The 20,193-nt window shown below is 41.3% G+C and overlaps 1 protein-coding gene across 9 annotated transcripts in view; it reads left to right on the top strand.

The window, feature by feature from the left end:
- PCNX1 (pecanex 1) overlaps positions 1-20,193 on the top strand; it is a 162,359-nt gene that overhangs the window by 78,276 nt on the left and 63,890 nt on the right. For all 9 annotated transcript variants that reach the window (XR_012903471.1, XM_075927290.1, XM_075927293.1 and 6 more), the window contains 8 exons: positions 48-201; positions 2,652-2,684; positions 3,499-3,667; positions 9,847-9,957; positions 13,476-13,567; positions 16,118-16,227; positions 17,265-17,370; positions 19,557-19,649. Coding sequence is in view for 8 of the 9 variants with exons in the window: in XM_075927290.1 (XP_075783405.1) it covers positions 48-201; positions 2,652-2,684; positions 3,499-3,667; positions 9,847-9,957; positions 13,476-13,567; positions 16,118-16,227; positions 17,265-17,370; positions 19,557-19,649 (868 nt within the window). In the remaining variant the exon portion in view is untranslated. The remainder of the gene's footprint in view (positions 1-47; positions 202-2,651; positions 2,685-3,498; positions 3,668-9,846; positions 9,958-13,475; positions 13,568-16,117; positions 16,228-17,264; positions 17,371-19,556; positions 19,650-20,193) is intronic.

Genomic DNA, 20,193 nt, shown 5'->3' with positions numbered 1-20,193 from the left:
TCTTCTAAAGCTACCAGCTATTTTGTATTATTTTTTCTCCCTTACAGGAATCGTGAGATCCTTGAAAATGTGTTAGCTGTCATCCTAGCTATTTTGGTTGCTTTCCTGGGTTCTGTACTCCTTATAGAAGGCTTTTTCAAGGATATCTGGGTCTTCCAGTTTTGCCTGGTAATAGCCAGTTGTCAGTACTCATTACTCAAGGTACCTTAATTTTTTATTTTCATTTTTAATTACAGTTTTGTACAATATAATTGTTTAGGACTAGTGTGACAAACTTTCTTGTGCAAAGGTGTTTGTGAAGGTTGAACAGTTAAGCTGCCAAGAAGTTTGGAAAGAGAACTGTATACTATGTGGCTGCGTCTAGACTGGCATGATTTTGCACAAATACTTTTATCGGAAAAGTTTTTCTGTTAAAAGTATTTGCGCAAGAGAGCGTCTATACTGGCACGGATGCTTTTGTGCAAAAGCATCCCTGCTAGTGTAGATACTGTCTTGCGCAAGAAAGTGATGGCCATTTTAGCCATCAGGCTTTCTTGCGCAAAAAATCAACTTGTCTGTCTACACTGGCCCTCTTGCGCAAGAATACTTGCGCAAGAGGGCTTATCCCTGAGAGGGAGCGTCAGAGTATTTGTGCAAGAACCACTGATTTTGTACAGTACAAAGTCAGTGTTCTTGTACAAATACTTGTGGCCAGTCTAGACAGGTGGCAAGATTTTGCACAAAAGCGGCTGCTTTTGCGCAAAATGATGCCTGTCTAGACACAGCCTGTGGGTGTAATAAAAATCTAAACCTCTTTGCCCATGACATACCACCACAGCTGTGATTAGGGAGAACCATTGGACTAAAACCTCACTGGTATAAAATAGGGAGGGATTGGCAACATGTTCTGTTAATTCCAAAGGTCCATGTGTGTCACTTTTTTCTGGTCTGGTCTGAGTGTGTTACTCTTCCAGACATATGGCAAGGGCCCATCCTTTCTCTGTTGCCCATTTGAGGGATGAGCGTTTGTGCTTCTGGGGTGGGGATTACGTGGAGATGTTAGTTGTTACACTTGTTGTTTTTAATCTGATGAGTCAGTGTATTTTTAAACAACTTACAGGCAAGGTCAGAACATTGAAGGGACACTTTTATTGTAATTGATTATTTAAATAAAAGAGGCTATCCTTCCATAAATGCACATGGATATTCTTTTTTCTACTGTATAGCATAGCCCTTCACCAAATGTCAGATTGCCAAGGAGGTCATCCCAAAATAGTTAAGGTTAGAAGACTGTTTACATTCTAAAAAGCAAAAACAGTTTAAGAAAAGAATGCATCAGAAATAGTTTGGGTTTCCTTTAGTATGAGAATTTCTTCTGTAAAACTTAGATATCCTATGTTGTATTATGGGGCTTGTAAAAAAATTAATATTCTTGTTAGAGATTGGGACTCTTCCAACTCATGATTCAAAAACTGCTCGCTGTAAGAAGTTTAAACTACTTTTGCATACTTCTCCTTAGCAAAAATATGTACATAGAATCAGCTTGTCAGAATTTAATTTCCAAGGTAAAAAGTTACTCATATTTGTTACTTTTGGAAGTTCTGTCAGGTCCTCAACAGGCATTTTAAATTTTACAAGATATCTAGTGAATATTTACGGATATTACAGATTTCTAGTACTTGCCAAATAACTTACCATCTGTGTAGTCTCGGTCATGTAACCTATGAAATTGTTGCATGCATCTGAGCTGTGGAGTCAGAGGAAAATCGATCAGCCATTACTGTCTATTACAGTGGTTGAAGACTCTTGGCATGCAATAGATATGTGCCTTGATGTTGCAGAGATGTTCATAAAATGGCTGAAAACTTAAATTGGGTAGCAACAGACAGTGAAACATGGTGATAATTGCATTTGGTGGTATTCTGAATCAAAAGAGCTCTCAGCCATGCTTATAGCCATTACCGTTGCTTTACTCTGGTTTAACTGACATTATAGGTTTCACAGTGGCTACGTCTAGACTTCATCCCTCTGTCGACAGAGGAATAAAAATCAAGCACATCAAAATTGCTAATGAAGCAGGGATTTAAATATTCTGCGCTTCATTAGCATAAACGTGGCCGCTGTTTTTTTCTGAAATGGAGCTTTAAAAAAAACCCATCAGTCTAGATGCGGATCTGTCAAAAATAAACCCTTTTTTGACAGATCCTGTATTCCTCCAAAAATGAGGTTTACAGGATCTATCAAAAAAGGGTTTATTTTTGACAGATCTGTGTCTAGACTACTGTTTTTTTGAAAAATCTCCATTTTGGAAAAAAGCGGCGGCCATGTTGATGCTAATGAAGTGCGTGATATTTAAATCCCTGCTTCATTAGCAATTTCGACGTGCCTAATCTACATCTCTCTGTCGACAGAGAGGTGTAGTCTAGACACAGCCAGATATATACAGATGGAATGACATTCCTTGAATCTTATCTGAAGAAGTGGGCTGTGCCCACGAAAGCTCATGATACCATCTACATGTTTTGTTAGTCTATGAAGTGCTACCAGACCATTTGTTGTTTTTTAAGTTTATTCCTGGAATCCTATCTTAAATCAGCATTTCCACCTGGAATAATGCTCTAAACACAGCAGGACTCAAAATTAACATTCCTCTCTTTCCATTTTACTTTCAGAGTGTTCAGCCAGACTCTTCTTCCCCTCGACATGTAAGTCCATGCATATGTCATTTTAGTGTCCTAATGGGTCCAGCACTTCCACCGTGGAGGATTGACTCTCTCTTTGACTGAGTCATTAGCATATGGGGGGAGAAGTGCCATTTTTGGGATGACACTTCTGTTATTGTGCAGGATTAGGAATTTGAGTATTTAATTCCAATTATGACTTTCTATGGGTTGGGCAAGTCACAATCTCCTTGCTTACAGTTTTCCTGTCTCTAAAATGTGTGGATATTTATTTAACTCTGAGGTGCAGTATGAGGATTTGTTAAAAAAGCAGTTTTGAAAATTGAAAGTTTAAATTATTACTCTTGAAGACTGAGAGCAGGGCTTTTTATTGAGCATGTATTAGATGGGTGGGATAGAAGTTTCTAATAGTGACCTAAGCCATTGGTGAAATACTGTCAGTCCTTTTAAGGAAGTTCCTTAAGGCATTATTGGTGGTGATTACTGTATTTTTATTACATAACTAACACTTCAACCTTTTAGTAGTAGCAAAATCTGACCAATGAATACAAAATGTTTCTTAATTTGTTTACATATCAATAAGAAACATTGTTTTAAAACTGGATGAAAAATAAAGGTAAATCCTTTCTTTGTATAGAAAGGATTTGAATGTTGGTACTGTCTCTACATCAATAAAAATGGATTAAAATATTCGTTGAAAGACGTTGACGATGTGAGAGGCTTTTTTGGAGAAAAGTATGGGCAAAAGTTTAAATTTGTGATTATTTGATTCTGTCCATTAGAAATGTGAAAAGCACATTTCTGTCTACTAATGAAAAAAATCTTCTGTTGTTTTCAGGGTCATAATCGTATCATAGCCTATAGTAGGCCTGTTTATTTCTGTTTGTGTTGCGGTCTTATCTGGTTGTTGGATTATGGCAGCAGAAACACATCTACAAGGTTCAGGTTGTATGGAATGGTTTTCACCAACCCATTGCTGCTGCTCTCTGCCAGGGACTTAGTTATAGGTGAGTTACTTTATTGTACATGAGCATCCAGTAACCTGAATGTTGTTATAGCCATGGGTTAGAGTTGGCTATTCCACCTCGACAAAAGCATTTTAGGCTTTTTTCTAAATATCAGGTCCACATCTGTCAGACTATTGCAGCACTACATTCTGACCCCAGTTCAATTTCTTTTTATTTGAGAGAGCAGTTTTAAGTTGCTGGTGTCCATAACAGAGTTTTGGAATATGAAAATGTTTTCCCCTCTCAAACCGCTAGGAATTTTAAAAAGGTGCATCACGGTGGTTGGCAGTGTGTTAATTATTGGTATTTATATAGGATGTAGGAGCCCTAGCTATATATTGGGATTCCATTGTGCTAGGCGCTATGCAAATGTGGAACAAAATATGGTCCCTGGCCTCAGGTGCTTACACTTTATAACACAAGAGGCAGCAGATGACTACAGACAGACTGGGGAGTAGAAATAAACAATGAGACAATATTATTCAACATGATAGGCAGTGTTATCTTCTCCAGGCTCTGCCATCTTCGAGATGGCTTTCAAAATACTTTCCCTCTTACTGTCTAAAAATCCACTTCTTTTTCTTCCAATTTCTGCTAGGTAGGCTTGTCTCCACCCTTGTAGTTTGTGCTTGAGTTGATAATTGTGCTCATAAAATCCAGTGAACATTACATCAACCCCAAATTCTTCTCTTCTTCCTGAACAATTAACACTAATTTATTTCAGGTACCAGCTGCTTTGAAGGCATTGTAACACTGAGGGCACGGTTTCACATTCCACAAAGAACTGCACATAGGTTGCAGATTTACACTGCCAGATAGAATCAACAAGCATAGATCAGAACCACAAGACTGTCAGAATTCGTTCACTCCTGGAAAAGACAGCCCTTTCTGCCAGAGAACATAGATGCAGGGCAAGACAAACCTCAGGGTTAATTAGGCTGATGCCAGCATATAGCAGTGAAGCCAATGAGAACTCAGCTAGGGTATCTGTTCTCATTTGTCTACCAAGAGGGACATGCACACCTAATTCACACAGTCTATATCTACTCCAAATGTCTGTCAGAGAACAGTGCTGCAGCAGTTTGATACAGTAGTCTGAACAAAGGACATGTCTACATTTGCCATTTGAAGCAAAAAGTGTCCTTTTTGTGCAAAATCTATCGGCATGTCTACACTTTCCAATGATTTTTTGCAGTTAAACTCCGTTCTTCCTTGCTTATGTCCATTCATTGTAGGTGCATGTGCTTGCCACTTGCACCGATGCCAGAAGTTTTATTTTCCTCAGCAGTATCTATAGGGACTGGCTCCAGTGCCCCTTGGAGTGGTGCAAATATGCTGCGCTATATAGGGCACCACCACTGATAGTGCTTGGAACTGTGTGCTCCAACTTCGGCTCTAGTTTTCAGTGCTAGCTCTCCCATTTAATTGTAAATAGTTTTCCTCTAGTAAGTTGTTTAAGTATTTGTATATAGTTGCAGATTAGCAGTTAGTTGATCCCTGTTAGGGACTTAGCATAGACTTTAAAACCCGGGGAGTGGGGCATGCCCTGTTCCCGGGCTATCTGCTGCAGGCCTGTGCCAGACAGTGACCTGCATCCTCATTGCCTTCGCTGCCTTGGTGAAGCCCTCATTTTGGACAAATGTCGGATCTTCAGATCCTTTTGTCCTTGAACATTAAACATAGGATCCTCCAGCAAAAGGCCCTAATTATGGAGTATCCCCTCACTCTCCAGGACCTGTGGTTGGACCTGGCTCTGAGCACCAGAGCCTTGGTGCATAGTGTTCCCCCGGGGCCATCAAGCCAGCATCAGGCATCTTGTGTGGCTCCAGCCAAGAAGACCAAGAAGTCAGTCAAAGATAAATCTCCTGCTCTACGTAAAAAGAAGGCAAAGAAAGGGGATCACAATGGGGACCACACTCCAGACAAGTTGTTGACGCAGACCGAGCAGGGCAGCCCTCCTAGTTCCCTATTGCCCAACCTGCCCGTCCACATCCCTTTCACTCTGAAGGCTTTTCAGGAAGTGTAGGACATTGTTACTATGTTGGTGCCTCTGACTCTGGCATCGTCTGGGTCCCAGCATTAAGGGAAGCTGCCATTTGCTCCTTGGTTGTTGAGCACACAGTGCTCTCACACTCCCGTTCAGGTGGACAGGAGAGCCCCTTATAGCCCTGCATGGTGGATGAGAGCGAGACAGGGCCAGACGTGTCATCTCAAGCGTAGCCAGAATCTGCACATAGACCTGTCTAGGCATGCACCACCCCTAGCAGCCAAAGCGCACTGGAGCTAGACACTTCCCCCATACAGGCCTTCTAGGGACAGATCCCTGCAAACACTCACCAGCATTGAGATGCTTGTGTCAAGACCATAGGCCCTACAGGTTGCGCATGATTTCCCTGCATCGAACACCAACTTCTCAACACCAGTCACCACTGGAGCAAGTGGTGACTGGTGCTGGTCTGCTGACCATTGATCTAGGCATTGTCCGCTGTCAATAGGGTCAGTGTTGTCTGGCAGTTCCCAGAACTGGAGAGAACTAAAAGAGCTCCACCTGTCAGCTCTGCATTGGAGTCTGTTTCTCTTCCCTCCTTCCCCCCAAGTGCAGTTGTTTGCACTGTACTCTGTGCTGTCTTAGATGGTGCTATAGCCAGCTTTGCAAAACATCCCGTGGCCCCAGGCACTTTGGCCAGGCCAAGAGTACCCATGGACTCCCTGGAGCTTCCCCGTACAGCCCCACATGATGTGCTCAGTGGCTGGGGCTTTTGGAGGCCTCCAGCTAGCAATTGGCATGCACCAGAGTCCACCAGGCCACTTACCCCTCAGGTGGAAGAAGAGGCAGATGACCGTCCCCCAGTAGCAGAGGAAGGGCTTTCAGCACAAGCCTCCTCAATGTCGTCTCATGACACTCCTTCCAGAGGTCTGTCAAGTTAAGGCCCTCTAGGACTTAGAGGGTGGCCACAAACCTGGACCTCTAGGTGGAGGAGGCTTCTGATGTCGTTTGGAGTCCTCAGACAGGTAGTGCTGGCTAAGGTGGCCCTTCTGCTGTATGATGGAATGGACAAGATTGCCAAAACTCTGTGGCATTTCAAAAAGGGCAGAAGAAGTATTTTGTCCCCATGAAGAGCTATGAATATTTCTGTAGTCACTCTACCCCCAACTCCTTGCTTAGTAGATGCGGTAAACAATTAGGAAAGACAAGGTCAACCTGCCCCAGCCCCAAGGAATAAAGACTCGAAGCATCTTGATCTGTTTGGTTGTAAGCTTTATTCCTCATTGAGCTTCCAACTCCAAGTGGCGAATCACCAGGCCCTCATTTTCCACTATAATTTGAATATGTGGTAGGCAATGTCCAAGTTTGATTTTACACTCTCTGAAACACACATGGAGTAGTTCAGGCCATTGTGGACGAGGGAGCTTTGACAGGTAGGGTGCAAGCAGCTTCTGATGTGGCGGACTCGGCAGTGTGATCCACGGCATCCACAGTCTCAATGAGAAGGTTGCCATGGTTGTTCCTCTCCAGGTTGTCTCTGGAAGCCCAGCATTCCATCAAGGATCTTCCATTTGACAGGGCTGCCCTATTCACAAAACAACCAGACATGAAATTGCATGGGCTTATAGAGTCCCTAACTACCCTGAATACCTTGGGGTTGTAAATCCCAGGGCAAGAGTGGAAGACATTCAGACCCCACTTACCCCAGGTGAAAGGGTCCTACCCCTGGCAGGACCCAGCTCCAGGGAAATATAAGCCCTTCTGGAAGTAGCTGAGCCATCAGTCTCAATCTGCCTCTCAACACTTCTCTAGCCTGGCCTTTTGAGTGTGTGCCTTGGCATGACATGCCTTTTGGACCAGATCCTCCACGTTTTATTTTCATCCCACCTTCGCTCCTTTCTCCCAGCCTGCAGCAGCATCACTGTGGACCGTTGGGTCCTGGCCACAATACAGCATGGCTATACACTGCAACTATCCTCTACTCCCCCCTTCCCACTCATCCTCCCTGTTCCTCTTCAGGGACCCCTTTCATAAAAAACTGCTCAAGCAGTAGATCAGGTCGTTACTCCAGGTGGGAGCATGGAGGAGATACTGTCCCATTGCAGAAACAGGGGCTTCTATTCCTGTTACTTTTTAATTTTGAAAGCCAAAGGGGGCCTTCATCCCAGCCTGGACCTACAAGACCTGAGCCCCACTATCTGATCTGGCTCAAATTTTGCACAAGTCTCTTCGGCAGCCGTCCTGGCCCACGTCCCAATTCAAGACATCCGCAAGGTGGCAACATAGCCCTCAGTCTACAAGTTTACATCCCATTACGCCATCACTCAGCAAGCCAAGGATGGCAGAGCCATGTTACTTTCAAGATGTCCTTAAACTCCTACTCGCCTCTGTAGACCCTGCTTATAGTCTTCTTCGTTGAATGGACATGAACAAACACTAGAAAAAGACAGTTATCTGTTTCTATAACTGGCGTTCTACGAGATGTGGTATTCATGTCCATTCAACAACCCATCCTCCTTCCCCTCTCAGAGTTTCTGGCAAGAAAGATCTGAGGGAGGGAGAGGCCCGGCAGTATCCTATCTTGTGTGGCCTATGTGCACCACTCCAGGGGACACTGAAGCTGGTCCCCTATGGATACTTCTGAGGTACAGTCTTCTGTGACTGGTGCACATGGTGAGCACGGATATCTACATTGAATGGACATGAGCAACAAATCTCAAAGAATACCAGTTATGGAAACAGGTAACCACAAAAAAAAACCCCCCCAAAAACAACCCACCCCCCCAAAAAAACACCTCATACTTGCGCAAGAAAGGTACAGCTCTTACTAGTGATGTTCAAGGGAAGACCTTTTCTTCTGGTTTAAAAAGCTTTTAGCTTCCAGGAGATATCTCATAGTGCCTAGGTGACCACTCCGGCCAACAGCTCTGCTGTTCTGATGTCAGATAAATAGAGCCCTGGGAACTTTGAAACTCCTCTTCGAGTTGTCTTGGCAAGTGCTCTCTTATCATCTAGTCAGGTGATAATGTCTGCTCCACAGAGCAAACAGTCCCCTGCTTGCAGTAATTTTGAACTCCTGGAGCTGAACTCACTGGTGAAATTGACAGTGCAAAGTCTGTGCAAGTATAGACATAGCCTTAGATGTGAAAGAAGGAGCTTAGGGTCTGTCTATTGTAGTGGGAAAGCATATATAACCTATGTGTAATGTCCAATTGAACAGTTAGTCTGTCTTGGGAGGTGGAAACAGGGAGGGAGGAAAGCTAGAATTAAAGAAACAAACTTCCTCTCTTCAATTTTATAAACTTATTTATTCATTCCAGTGAGGTTTTTCTTAATGTTCAACAAACCTGTGGTGTCATAGGATGAAATTTTGGCCCCTTTGAGTTAAATGCAACCAGAATTTCCCCCCAGGAGTTTTTACAGGTGATCTGCTGAGATGAATGAAAACTTAAATTCTCATGTGAGAGACATTTTCAAGACTTTATACCTGAAGAACTTCTGTGATTTTACTATATGAAATTGAAAAGCTTGTGATATAAAATTCTTGTCAGATTTCAGTGGTGATTAGATTGGGAGTCAACAGATATGTGCTATCCTCTGAATGTTGTAATGTTGTGACTAATCTAGGCAGAAGGTGGAATTTAAATGAAGTTTAATGTATAGGTTGAACCTCTGTAAATCGGGATTCCCTGGTTCGACAATTGGACCACGGATGTTCCAGGACCAGCAAGTCCTGGTGGAAGGGAGGTGGTTGGGCTCCCTGGCACACTGCAGCTGGGCTGCTAGGTACAACCCAGTGGGGCTTCCCAGCGTGTCCAGGAGCCCTGAGCATTCAGAAACCCAGCGCACCACACCTTAACAGGGAAGGGGCAGAAGATGGGGGGGAGGGGGGAAGGCAGCCAAGATGCCACCAGCCAGTCCAGGTTTGGGGAGGGTGGTAGCAGGGGGGCCAGATATGACCTCCCCTGTTACGACAAAATCCCTCATCCGCTCAAGTCCTGAGGATCCTGGTCCAGGGAGGTCCAACCTGTAATAGAAAACTGTCTACATTTCTACCACTATTCATCCTGTAATAGGAAACTGTCAAAGTACATATGCTATAGCGATGCTTGTTTAACTACAACTATGAGGAGTATTGCAATATATCGGAGTTTCCATACTCACTTCTTTCATTTATCTTTCTTTTCCATAGTATTTACGCTGTGTTTCCCTATAGTATTCTTCATTGGTCTCCTGCCTCAGGTGAATACATTTGTGATGTACCTCTGTGAACAGCTGGATATTCATATCTTTGGTGGCAATGGTGAGCAGTGTTCCCTCTAATTTTTTTCATCCATATACAGAATAAATTTTATGTGCACCAAGGCATGTGCTGATGTGCACCACCAATAGAAACACATGGTGCTGGCTGTGGGCAGCTCTGGACGCTCTGCTAATCAATTGGGCAGCATTTGAATCTATCCTGGGTGATCACCTCACCATTCAGCCTTCAGGGAACACTGATGGGGAGTACAGTTTTGTCAAATCTGCAGGGAAGTATTAGATTTCTTGGGCACAGTAGATCAGGCAACTACCATCATTTTCTGAATTGGATTAATAATGTAATGTAAAGGTGTGTTTAGCAGCATGATTTCTAGATCCAGGCTTAAAATACAGAACCTATGGAAGTCAGTGAAATAAATTGTATGCAAACTCCTATAGCACCGTTCTGTAGCTAATAGCAATTCTTCAGTGTAAATACAAGTAAAATAATTCCTCCAGTGTGACAGTAAGAGACCTCTGTCAGAGGTTGTTTCAAAAAGTTTTCAAAAATAGCTTACTGGTAGAAAATTAAAGTTCTTGGACATGGTAGAGAGAGAAAATTGTTCACTTCCATTTAAAACCTACCAAATGTACATACAATAAGCAACTTGCACCTGATCGGAGATGGCAGAAAAATGTTCCATTCACAGAAAACTTATTGCTTCAATTGTTGTATTTGGTATCTAAATACTGTAATAAAAAACAGATGATAAATGATGAAGATACATAGAACTGTAACATCTTTGTAACCCATTTGACAAAGTGCTTGCAGTTCCCAGGTGAAAGTGTACCTCTAATCCTTCCCTCCCAATCTCCTTGTTGGCCTCTACATTCCTTAAAGACTGATTACTGATTCTTTCTTGCTTATCCAGCCTAAAGTTTCTTTACTCTTATCCACAGCCTCTCTCCAACATGACCAGTGCCAAATTGGTCATTTAAATCTATGAACATATCTATTTAAGTAGATTGTGGCTTACCTATGTTGAGCACTTTTAAGAGCTCTTTTCTTTTCATCTCAGATAAGTTATTTATACTGTACACTTCTCAGGGTCAGGGAATGCAAAAAAGCAGCACTGTACCCAATGCATTTGACTAATTTTAGTTGTGGTGGAGATGTAAACATCTACAGTGTTCCTGTATCAGTGAGATTTCTTGGGCACAGTTGAAATATTAAGTATAGGTTTAAATTAATACCTTTTCCACAGCATCCTTCTGTTGTCAGATTTCTGAGCAGACACTTTTAGTCATGAAATGCTCCTGATGCAATTCTGACTTGCCTTAACTTTCAGTAGGATTTGAAAACATCTCACTCATAACTTCATTGCCAATCTCACCTATTACACTGCTCTACAGCCAAAATGCTTCTGAAATAAATATAGTCAAACTTTACTAATTCTGGGTCACTGAGAACGAAAATGATGCTTAAAATTGTTGATTGGCTCTAGTTTTCAAGATATGCTGTTGGGTCAGTATATACAACCCTTGACTTGTGAATGGCGGAGGATAAGTGAGTTATAAAGGGAAGGGATCTCAATTTATGACTAAATGACTAAAATACATCTTTGACTGGATCTATGAATAAATCTGTGACTGGGTTTGGACAGTACTTGCTTTTTAGGCAAAACAATGAATGATGCAATCTGAAGCTGGTATTGCATCATACATGATATGAATTGCATCATATTATTCCTAGAAGTCATGGATGTTTTGCTGCATAATGGCAATGTTTTGCCATCAATTTCAGTTGGTCATGCAGTCCATATGAAGGAAACCTATGACAACATGAAACAACTTTTGAGGTGCGTAAACTATGACCAACATCAGTGGCAGCTTTGTGGCGATTTGAAGGTTGTTGCTCTCTTGCTCGGTCTGCAGACTGGATACACAAAGTACTGCTGTTTTCTCTGCAAATGGGATAGTCGTGCAAGAGATTCCCCCTACATCAAGATAGATTGGCCACTCCGACAGTCATTGGAGCCTGGGAGGAAAAGTGTTCAGCATCCACCACTTGTTGAATCAAGGAAGATTGTGTTACCACCCTTACACATCAAGCTGGGTCTGATGAAGAACTTTGTCAAGGCCATGGACAAAACATAAGCAGCTTTCAGGTACCTCTGCAGAAAATTTCCAAGGTTAAGTGAAACTAAGATAAAGGAAGGTGTACTTTGTTGGTCCTCAGATTCGTGAACTTCTTCAAGATGATGCATTTGACCATGCACTGCGTGGCAAGGAAAAGACGGCATGGAAAGCCTTCCAGTTAGTGGCAATAAATTTTCTCAGAAACAACAAGGCAGACAGCTACAGGTTGTTGGTGGAAAACTTCCTCAAGGCATACAAAAGCCTTGGTTGCAACATGTCACTAAAGATACATTTTTTGCACTCTCATCTAGATTTTTTTCCACCGAACTCCGGAGCAGTGAGCAACAAGCACGGCGAGCGATTTCACTGTGACATTGCAAAAATGGAGAAATGCTGTTAAGGCAAATGGAGCCCATCAGTGCTTGCAGACTATTGCTGGACAGTGACAAGAGATGCTCCATTTAATGAATACAAGAGACAAGCCAAGAAGCGCCGAGTAGGCACTGAATAGGACTAAACTATGTACATAATAGTTTTTTTGCCTTTTGTTTCATAATAAATTGTATTTATATAACCCTTTTGCTGATTTTTAAAGTGTTACATAAACAGGACAGGTGAAATATTATCATGTAAAGCAACCATAAATACATGAAAAGACCTAGATTTACAATTTAGGATTAAAACTCTACTATCTACACAATATACATAGACGTAAAATGTAAAAACTTAAATATCTTGGAAACAGTAGCCAATCAGTTGTTTTAATTGTCATATTTGAATTCAGCACATCAAAATACATAATAGCACATTTTATCTCTGAAGCAGATGACTTCTAAAAAATTGTAGACCAGTGTTATCTTACCTAATCCTCTTAACCCAAAATATATGCATTCATGACCAGGTGGCCACCTTAACTGTTTTCAGTTCTGTGTTTCAGGAATTTTTTTGCTAGAAATATTGATCAATAAAAAACTGAAGTGGGAATTGATTCTGAAAGCTAGTATTTTTAGCAACAGTGTGGGGATCTGAATTTAATCTTCCATAAAGGTACCCAATGTCAAATGGTCTCCAGGTTCTACATTTTATATTTTGCTTATAAAAGGGAGAATATTCTCTCATTTATTGGTGAGTGATCATGTAGGACCATCACAACAGGAGGTGAAAACTAAGACTGGTTTTGCTGCAGCAGTAGTTATCTGTTCCCAAGGCAGTACTGTTGAATAAATGGTAAAACATCTAAATGGTAGAAAAATTACTAGTGGGGGGGGGGAAGACACTGCATTCTAATATCTGAGCAGGTATTGAAGCAACAAATTGGTGCACTTTTCATAGTTGTGGGGTGTGTGTGTTTGGTTTCAACTATTTTCAGAAGTTTTATGTTCAGACCTAATGTCTTCAAGTTTGTGCGGCTGATCCTTTTCCTCCCCCCTTTACTTCCAGCAACTACAAGCCTGCTTGCAGCCATTTACAGTTTCATCTGTAGTATTGTGGCAGTAGCATTATTGTATGGATTGTGTTATGGTGCCCTGAAGGTGAGCAGACTATTTAAAGACTATCAATAAATATTTAGAGTTTGATTCGCCACTACTTTTCGCTTTTGTTTACTAACATTTGTGAAATGTAGGTGTAAAATGTTACCATTCTGATATTAAGATTTTACACTTACTTGGCCATTATTTTTAATTTCATAAGTTATATAACTTTCTAATATGCATTTGTGTTCAGTGACTCTCTATCTCCCTTAAATTAATATTTTTTACTGATTCTTGTGAGGGGCATATAATAACTGGTCATCTATCTGCACAATCTTCATGCATTGGTATTTTTCTTCTTCATCCAAAAAGTTGAATTTGAAAACTCACTCCTGATTATGCAAATTAAAAAAATATTTCATATCAAGTCTTGTGGGTGGCCATGTGACTACAAGTTGTTTAATATTAATGTTAATTTTGAACAGAAAACAGGAAATAGTTTGCTCTGCCAAAGTGTTATATGGCTATATGTGGGAGACTGGTTGAGAGGCAGCTGAGGAGCACAAGGGAAGAAAGAAAAATGTATACTTGCTCAAAGTGCATCTTTACTCTGAAGAGCAACCATAAAAAATGTGTCTGTGGGTTCCATGTTTGTGTGTAGAGTGTCATTTATTTCTAGGTCAAATGTGCTCAGTTTACAAGTAGATTAACATTTCTTAACTGTCAGTCCTGTATGCTCAGTTTGGGTTTTGAGAGTCAATTTAGCTTCTTTCTATCATCACAAGTACAGGCTGAGAATCCAGAATTCCCTAGTCTGGCTACATCGCTGTTCTGGCATTATCGGGTGACCCCCGTGAGAGCACTTATAGGGACAAGTCATCAGACTGGGGCCAGGAGCGTTGCCAAAATAGTGGGCCAAGATGGAGCCCCAGCAGCAGCAGAGCTGCTGAGAGAAAAAGAAGGGGGGGGGCGGGGTGGAAGCAAAGCTCCCTGTTATGGTGGAGGGGAGCAAGCAGCATGGCTGGTCCATAGCAGCATGCTGGGGGCGGTGGACAGAAATGCTGAGGAGCCCAGAGCTGCTTGGTGGCACAGGGAGCCCTGAGTAGCAACTAAGTTGTGAGAGGAAAGTAGAACTCCTTTTCCTTGGACTGTGGAGAAGCAGAGTCCTGGGTGGCAGTGGAGCTGCTTAGGGAAAAGCAGAACTCTTTGGGGGCCTTCCCTGGTGCCCAGGGTGGGCAAGGGAGAGCCGGAGCTGACGTAGCCCAGTCCTCCCCGGTGGCTGGGGCAGGAGGAAGCGCTCTTTAACTCTTTGTTAAATAAAATCATCTCTCACAGATCCAGCATAGTAGGAATAAAAAAAAGTGAATATTTTTTCAATCAGCAAACATTACAAAATAATTAGTTCTATTGAGTAAGAAAGTGAAACCATTTTACATAGGTAATTTTCAGAATAGAACTGCAATTTGAATAATTTTATAAGGGATTACGTTTGAGGGGCATGTAGTAAATAGTAATGTACAGTACATGAAAATGGTCAATCTTTTAATTACTTTGGTAAATTACATGTGTGGTATTTGTAAAATAAATACCAAATACAACTGTTTTCTCTATGTATATATATAAAAAAAAAGTTCCTGCGGAACGACAGAGTGACATCATCACATCATTCTGCATCACGCCACCTGCCTCCACCCTCAGCGCTCCCTTCTTCCCCTATCCCCAGTGCTCTAGCAGGAGACAAAGCTGGGGCTGCCACACTGCAACCTCGGCCCAACAGCTGGGGCTGCTGTGCCACGGCCTCAGCCCTCCCTAGCAGCTGGGCGGGGGAGAGAGCCGGGGCTCCTGTGGCCTGGCCCTGCCCGGTGGGCTGTGGGAGAGCGGGGGATGCCTCAGCCTGGCCCTCCCCAGCAGTTGTGGGAGTGGGGAGCTGGGGCTGGTGCAGCCTCAACCTGGGGTGGCGGGGCTGGCATGACCTAGTCTTCCCCGGTGGCCAGGTGGGGGGGGGGGGAGGAGGGGAAGCGAGCCAGGGCTGCCTATCCCTAGAGAGAGGGGAGGGGTTTGGCAAGCATAGTGCGCAGGGGATGTAGCTCCCTAGTGATCTTCTAAAACCAAAATGAGAATTCCATTTGAATTACTTTGAACACAAGTGATGCGGCATAGTAAATAGGAGCGCCACTTTACTGTTCATATGGCATTCACCACTTACATAACTTGGTTATAAATAAACTTAAAAGTGAATATTCAAACTAGAAGTGAATATGTAGATATTTATTAAATAAATACTAATGAAGCAAATAAAATGTCTGAAAATGGGCAGTCTTAATCTTATGCTTGATCAGACCATAGCACTCTTAGGACTTGATCTTTGAAGTTAATAGGAGTTTTTTATTGTCTTGAACAGGACAAAGTTGAAACCTTTTACAGGAATGAAAACTGATTTGAAGGGTTTTTCTTACAAAAAGTATAGGTGAACATTTTAACAAAATAACTTTACTTTAAAAAGCATATTACTTTCTTTCCTTTCTCATTCATTTCCAAGTTTTCTGATTTGTTATTGATTTGTGTTAATATTCAAATCTTTCTGTTAAAAAATATTTTTTCTGTTTCCAGGATTCTTGGGATGGTCAGCATATTCCAGTTCTCTTCTCAATATTCTGTGGTTTATTGGTAGCGATATCCTATCATCTTAGCAGACAAAGTAGTGACCCGTCTGTACTTATGTAAGTGTTTGATTGTATATCTTTCCTTAAGGAACTGTCAAAGGAGAGTCATTATGATTGTTGGTAGAAACTAAGTAGTACAACTGAAAATGATGATGATGTTCCAACCCTGTGGAAAGCAGGGAGGGACAAGTGACAGCCTAGTAGTTAGGGTGCTGGCTGGAAATTCTGAAAACCCAGATATTGTGCTGCCACAACTTCCTTTGTAACGCTGGGCAGATTACTTAGGCTATGTCTACACTGTGAAGTTTTTCCGGGATACCAGAAGGCATCCCAGAAAACCCCCGCTTTATCCAGGGAAAGTGTTTGCTCTTCCGTGAGAAAAAGTGGAAGAGCAACCATGCTCTTTCGGGGAAACCTTGTATTCCTTGTTTCACAAGGAATAAGGGCTCCTGTGAAAGAGGAGGCTTTTCCGCCATTTGGCCCTGTCTAGACGGGGCCAAATGGCGGAAAAGCCTCCTGCAAAAAAGCAATCGGAAAAAGCTATGCACATTGCGGAGCGCAATTTGCATAGCTTTTTCCTTAAAAAACCATATAGTGTAGACCTAGCCTCAGTCTCTGTCTGAGTTCACCATGTATGCAATAGAGATAATTATACATACCTACCTCATAGAGGTGTTGCAAGAATAAGTACATGAAAGGTTGTGTGCCACTTAGATGCTATTGGTAACAGGGGCCATAAAAATATTTTCAAAATCTTCTAGATTGGCTATATTATGCTTTATTATTAGCAGAATGTAAGAGTTTGGATGCTCGGTTAATATGGCCTTGCAAATTAAAGGATTATGCGTTGGTCTGTTGGATCTTTAATTTGTGCCAATCTTTGGCTGCCTTTTGCATTTTGGCTAACAAAGACTACTGGGAGGGTTGAGTTGGAAAATCTGAATCAATTTTATTGAGCTTTAACTCATTTAAATTGAGCAACACAAGACAGAAGATTGGGATTCCTTATTTTCTATTAATTTATAATATCCCTTATCTAAACCCACTCAAATAATAAATTTATCCCTGTGAATTTTTGTTTTGCATCTTTTTAGCTCTTTAGTACAATCAAAATTTTTTCCTGATTCTGAAGACAAAAACCCGGAGGATCCTTTGTCTGAAGTCAAAGATCCATTACCTGAAAAACTTAGAAATTCAGTGGTAAGTAGGTTAGCATTTTGTAAATCTCATCCCATGCATATACTGAATCCTGGCCAGTAGAGTATGTGCTAGGTTGGTGTGATGTTGGTTGGAATTTGTTAGCACTATGTATTCTGCAATCCATGGATGGAACTTTCAAAGGAGCCTCAGGGAGTAATGCATTCAAGTCCAATTGACATATTTGGCTTCAAGAATTTTAGATACTTACATTTAACACAGTAAAAATAATTCCTTAAGAACTGAATCAATGTTAGTGGGTATTTGAGTTGAAATTTTACATTCAGAAGACTACCTTTAGAATGCATTTCCATTTTGAGTATAAAATACAGGATATGTTGCCTCATTGATTATTAATATTGAAGAAACAATGCATTTTTATTTATACACCTGATTTTAAAATGTATAGCCTGGACAGAAAGTATTACCTTTGCCTTGTAAATGCAATCTATCGAGACATACAAGTAGGGAGGTGAGAACTCCCAGATGATAGAGCAGTAAAGGATAACTATTGTTTTGTAACTTATTTCATAATTTAATATGTGGCTGTCTGCGGTAATATCTGGTGTATGTATAAAGGCTCAAATGAGAGTAATAATCGCAGAAAGATGTTAACTTGGTATTTTTTGGTTAATCAAGAGCTCTGAGTGATCCAGACCACAAACAGAAACTAAAAACTTAGAAAAACTGATGATTTGTTGTTTTTTTTTTAATGAAGAATGAGTTGTTTCTAGAGATTTCTCTATTGGACCACAGGATCCAATCATTGTCCTATTTCACCAACATGCAATAGTAAGTGAGAAACTTAAGAAGCATAGTCTATTAAATTTATCCACGAGCATGATTAACCTGAACTGGGAGAAGATTTACCATTTATTAGATTAAAGAGCCCAATATCCAAGTCATAAAAAGATTCAGTGGTTGCAAACTGAAGCTAGATAAATTCAGAAAAGGTATGGGGGGAGAAGATGTGTTTTTTGAATATCAAAGGTAATTAACCATTGGAAAAAATCACTTAATGTGATGGATTCTTTCATTTAAAGTCTTTAAAACATAGCCACGCATCTTTCTAAGGCATGATCTAACACAGCAAGAAGTTATAGGCTTGAAGGAGGAATTGCTGCTGAAAATCTTTGTCCTGTGTTATGCAGGAGGACAAACTTGATCACAATGTTTCTTTTTGGCCTTAAAAACTATTAATTCACTTTCATACATTGAGGCAATAGGCTCAGATTTTGGAAGGGAAAACTATCCAGAATAAAAGAAGAACATTTCATTAACTTCTCATGTATGGCAGTGGATTAGATGTTTTGAATTACTGCGTAGACTTTGGTGATAAGACTGTTGGCTCATAAGCTGACTTGCCATGTTTAAAAAAAAAATTGCAATGACATGTTCATAAGCCAACTCTATATTGGCACTTTGCATACTTCTGGTACCAGCTTGTCAGTGTAAGCCACCAACACATTGGGACATTTTGTTTACCTGGAGCGTCTGCAGGCACGGAGCCTCTCAACTCCCATTGTCTGCCGTTCACCATACCCAGCCAATGGGAGCTGTGGGAAGCAGTACAGGCTGAGGGACATTCTGGCCACCACTTCCTGCTACTCCTGTTAATCTGGAATGGTGAACAGAAGCCACTGGGAACTGAGGGACTTCATTCCTGCAGATATTCCAGGTATATAAAATATCTCAGCTTGTCAGCAATTTGCTGTGCTGGGAACTGAAGTTTGCCACCCCCCACCTTCACACAGTTTACAAAAAAAGATAAAATGCAAATACCCTTTCATTAACTGACCTCCGCTCTTTTCTGAGTCATTTTTTACCAAAATAATTAGGCTTATGATCGAGTACATACAGTAAGTCATTTGGATGAATGCTCTTAGTCAAGACCAGTGAGGAAGGGTTTTCTTCCATGCACTGAGGCTTATTGCAGTCCTCTTCTGGGAGTTGGGAAATAAAAATGGTTGGACTTTGAAAGCATTTATTTAACTGCTGCTACTGTCAAAGTTTGAGGAGAAAGTTCAGTTAACTTCAGTGGAAGCAGATTTAGGTCATTGCTTAACTTTTGAAAATAGTTCCCCAAATTCCTTTAACCAAGAAGGTAAGAGTAGATGAGCCAGCCCTAAGACTGGAAGAAGAGTACCAAAATTTGTATTCTTTTTAACTCTTATGTTTTTATTCCTTAGAATGAACGGTTGCAATCTGACCTGATAGTATGCCTTGTCATTGGCGTTCTCTATTTTGCAATTCACGTCAGTACAGTATTCACCGTTTTGCAGGTAAGTTATTGTATTATCCGTCACAATTTAAAATACCTTAATGGGATGGATCACTTAATGTCTATCTAGTAGATGCCTTTTTGCTAATGCTGCTATTTATTACTCTTTTATTATGGTTGTGCCCAATGGCTCCATTTGGGCTTGTGGGGCATGACTTTCACTGTGTGCTATTCAAACATATAGTGTGACTCATACCTATGTGAAGGCCTTTTAAATCTCTAGGCTTTTGTGTCCCCAAAATTTCTCTTTACTTCCCCTCCTCCCCACTTCTACTCTTCAATCTAGGTGCTCCACTCTTTTTAATAAAGTGCCCTTCTTTCACTCTATCCACCACACAGTAATGCCTTCAGACTCATTCAAGAGGAGAAAGTAAAACTGACAAGTTTCAAAAGGTCTTTTCCCTTAGGGTTTCAGTTGTTGCTCGTAGGCAATGGGATGGGAGGGATGGTTGGTTGCAGCATATCAAGGAGGCAGGAGATCCTTACTTAACAGTTGCTTTCTAAGCTTGCACTTGTCAACCTAGCTATCTTTAGCATACACTTCA

The sequence above is a fragment of the Pelodiscus sinensis genome, chromosome 4 (genome assembly GCF_049634645.1).
Source record: "Pelodiscus sinensis isolate JC-2024 chromosome 4, ASM4963464v1, whole genome shotgun sequence".
NCBI classification, from domain to species: Eukaryota; Metazoa; Chordata; order Testudines; family Trionychidae; genus Pelodiscus; species Pelodiscus sinensis.
This window is presented reverse-complemented; position numbering and strand designations above follow the sequence as displayed.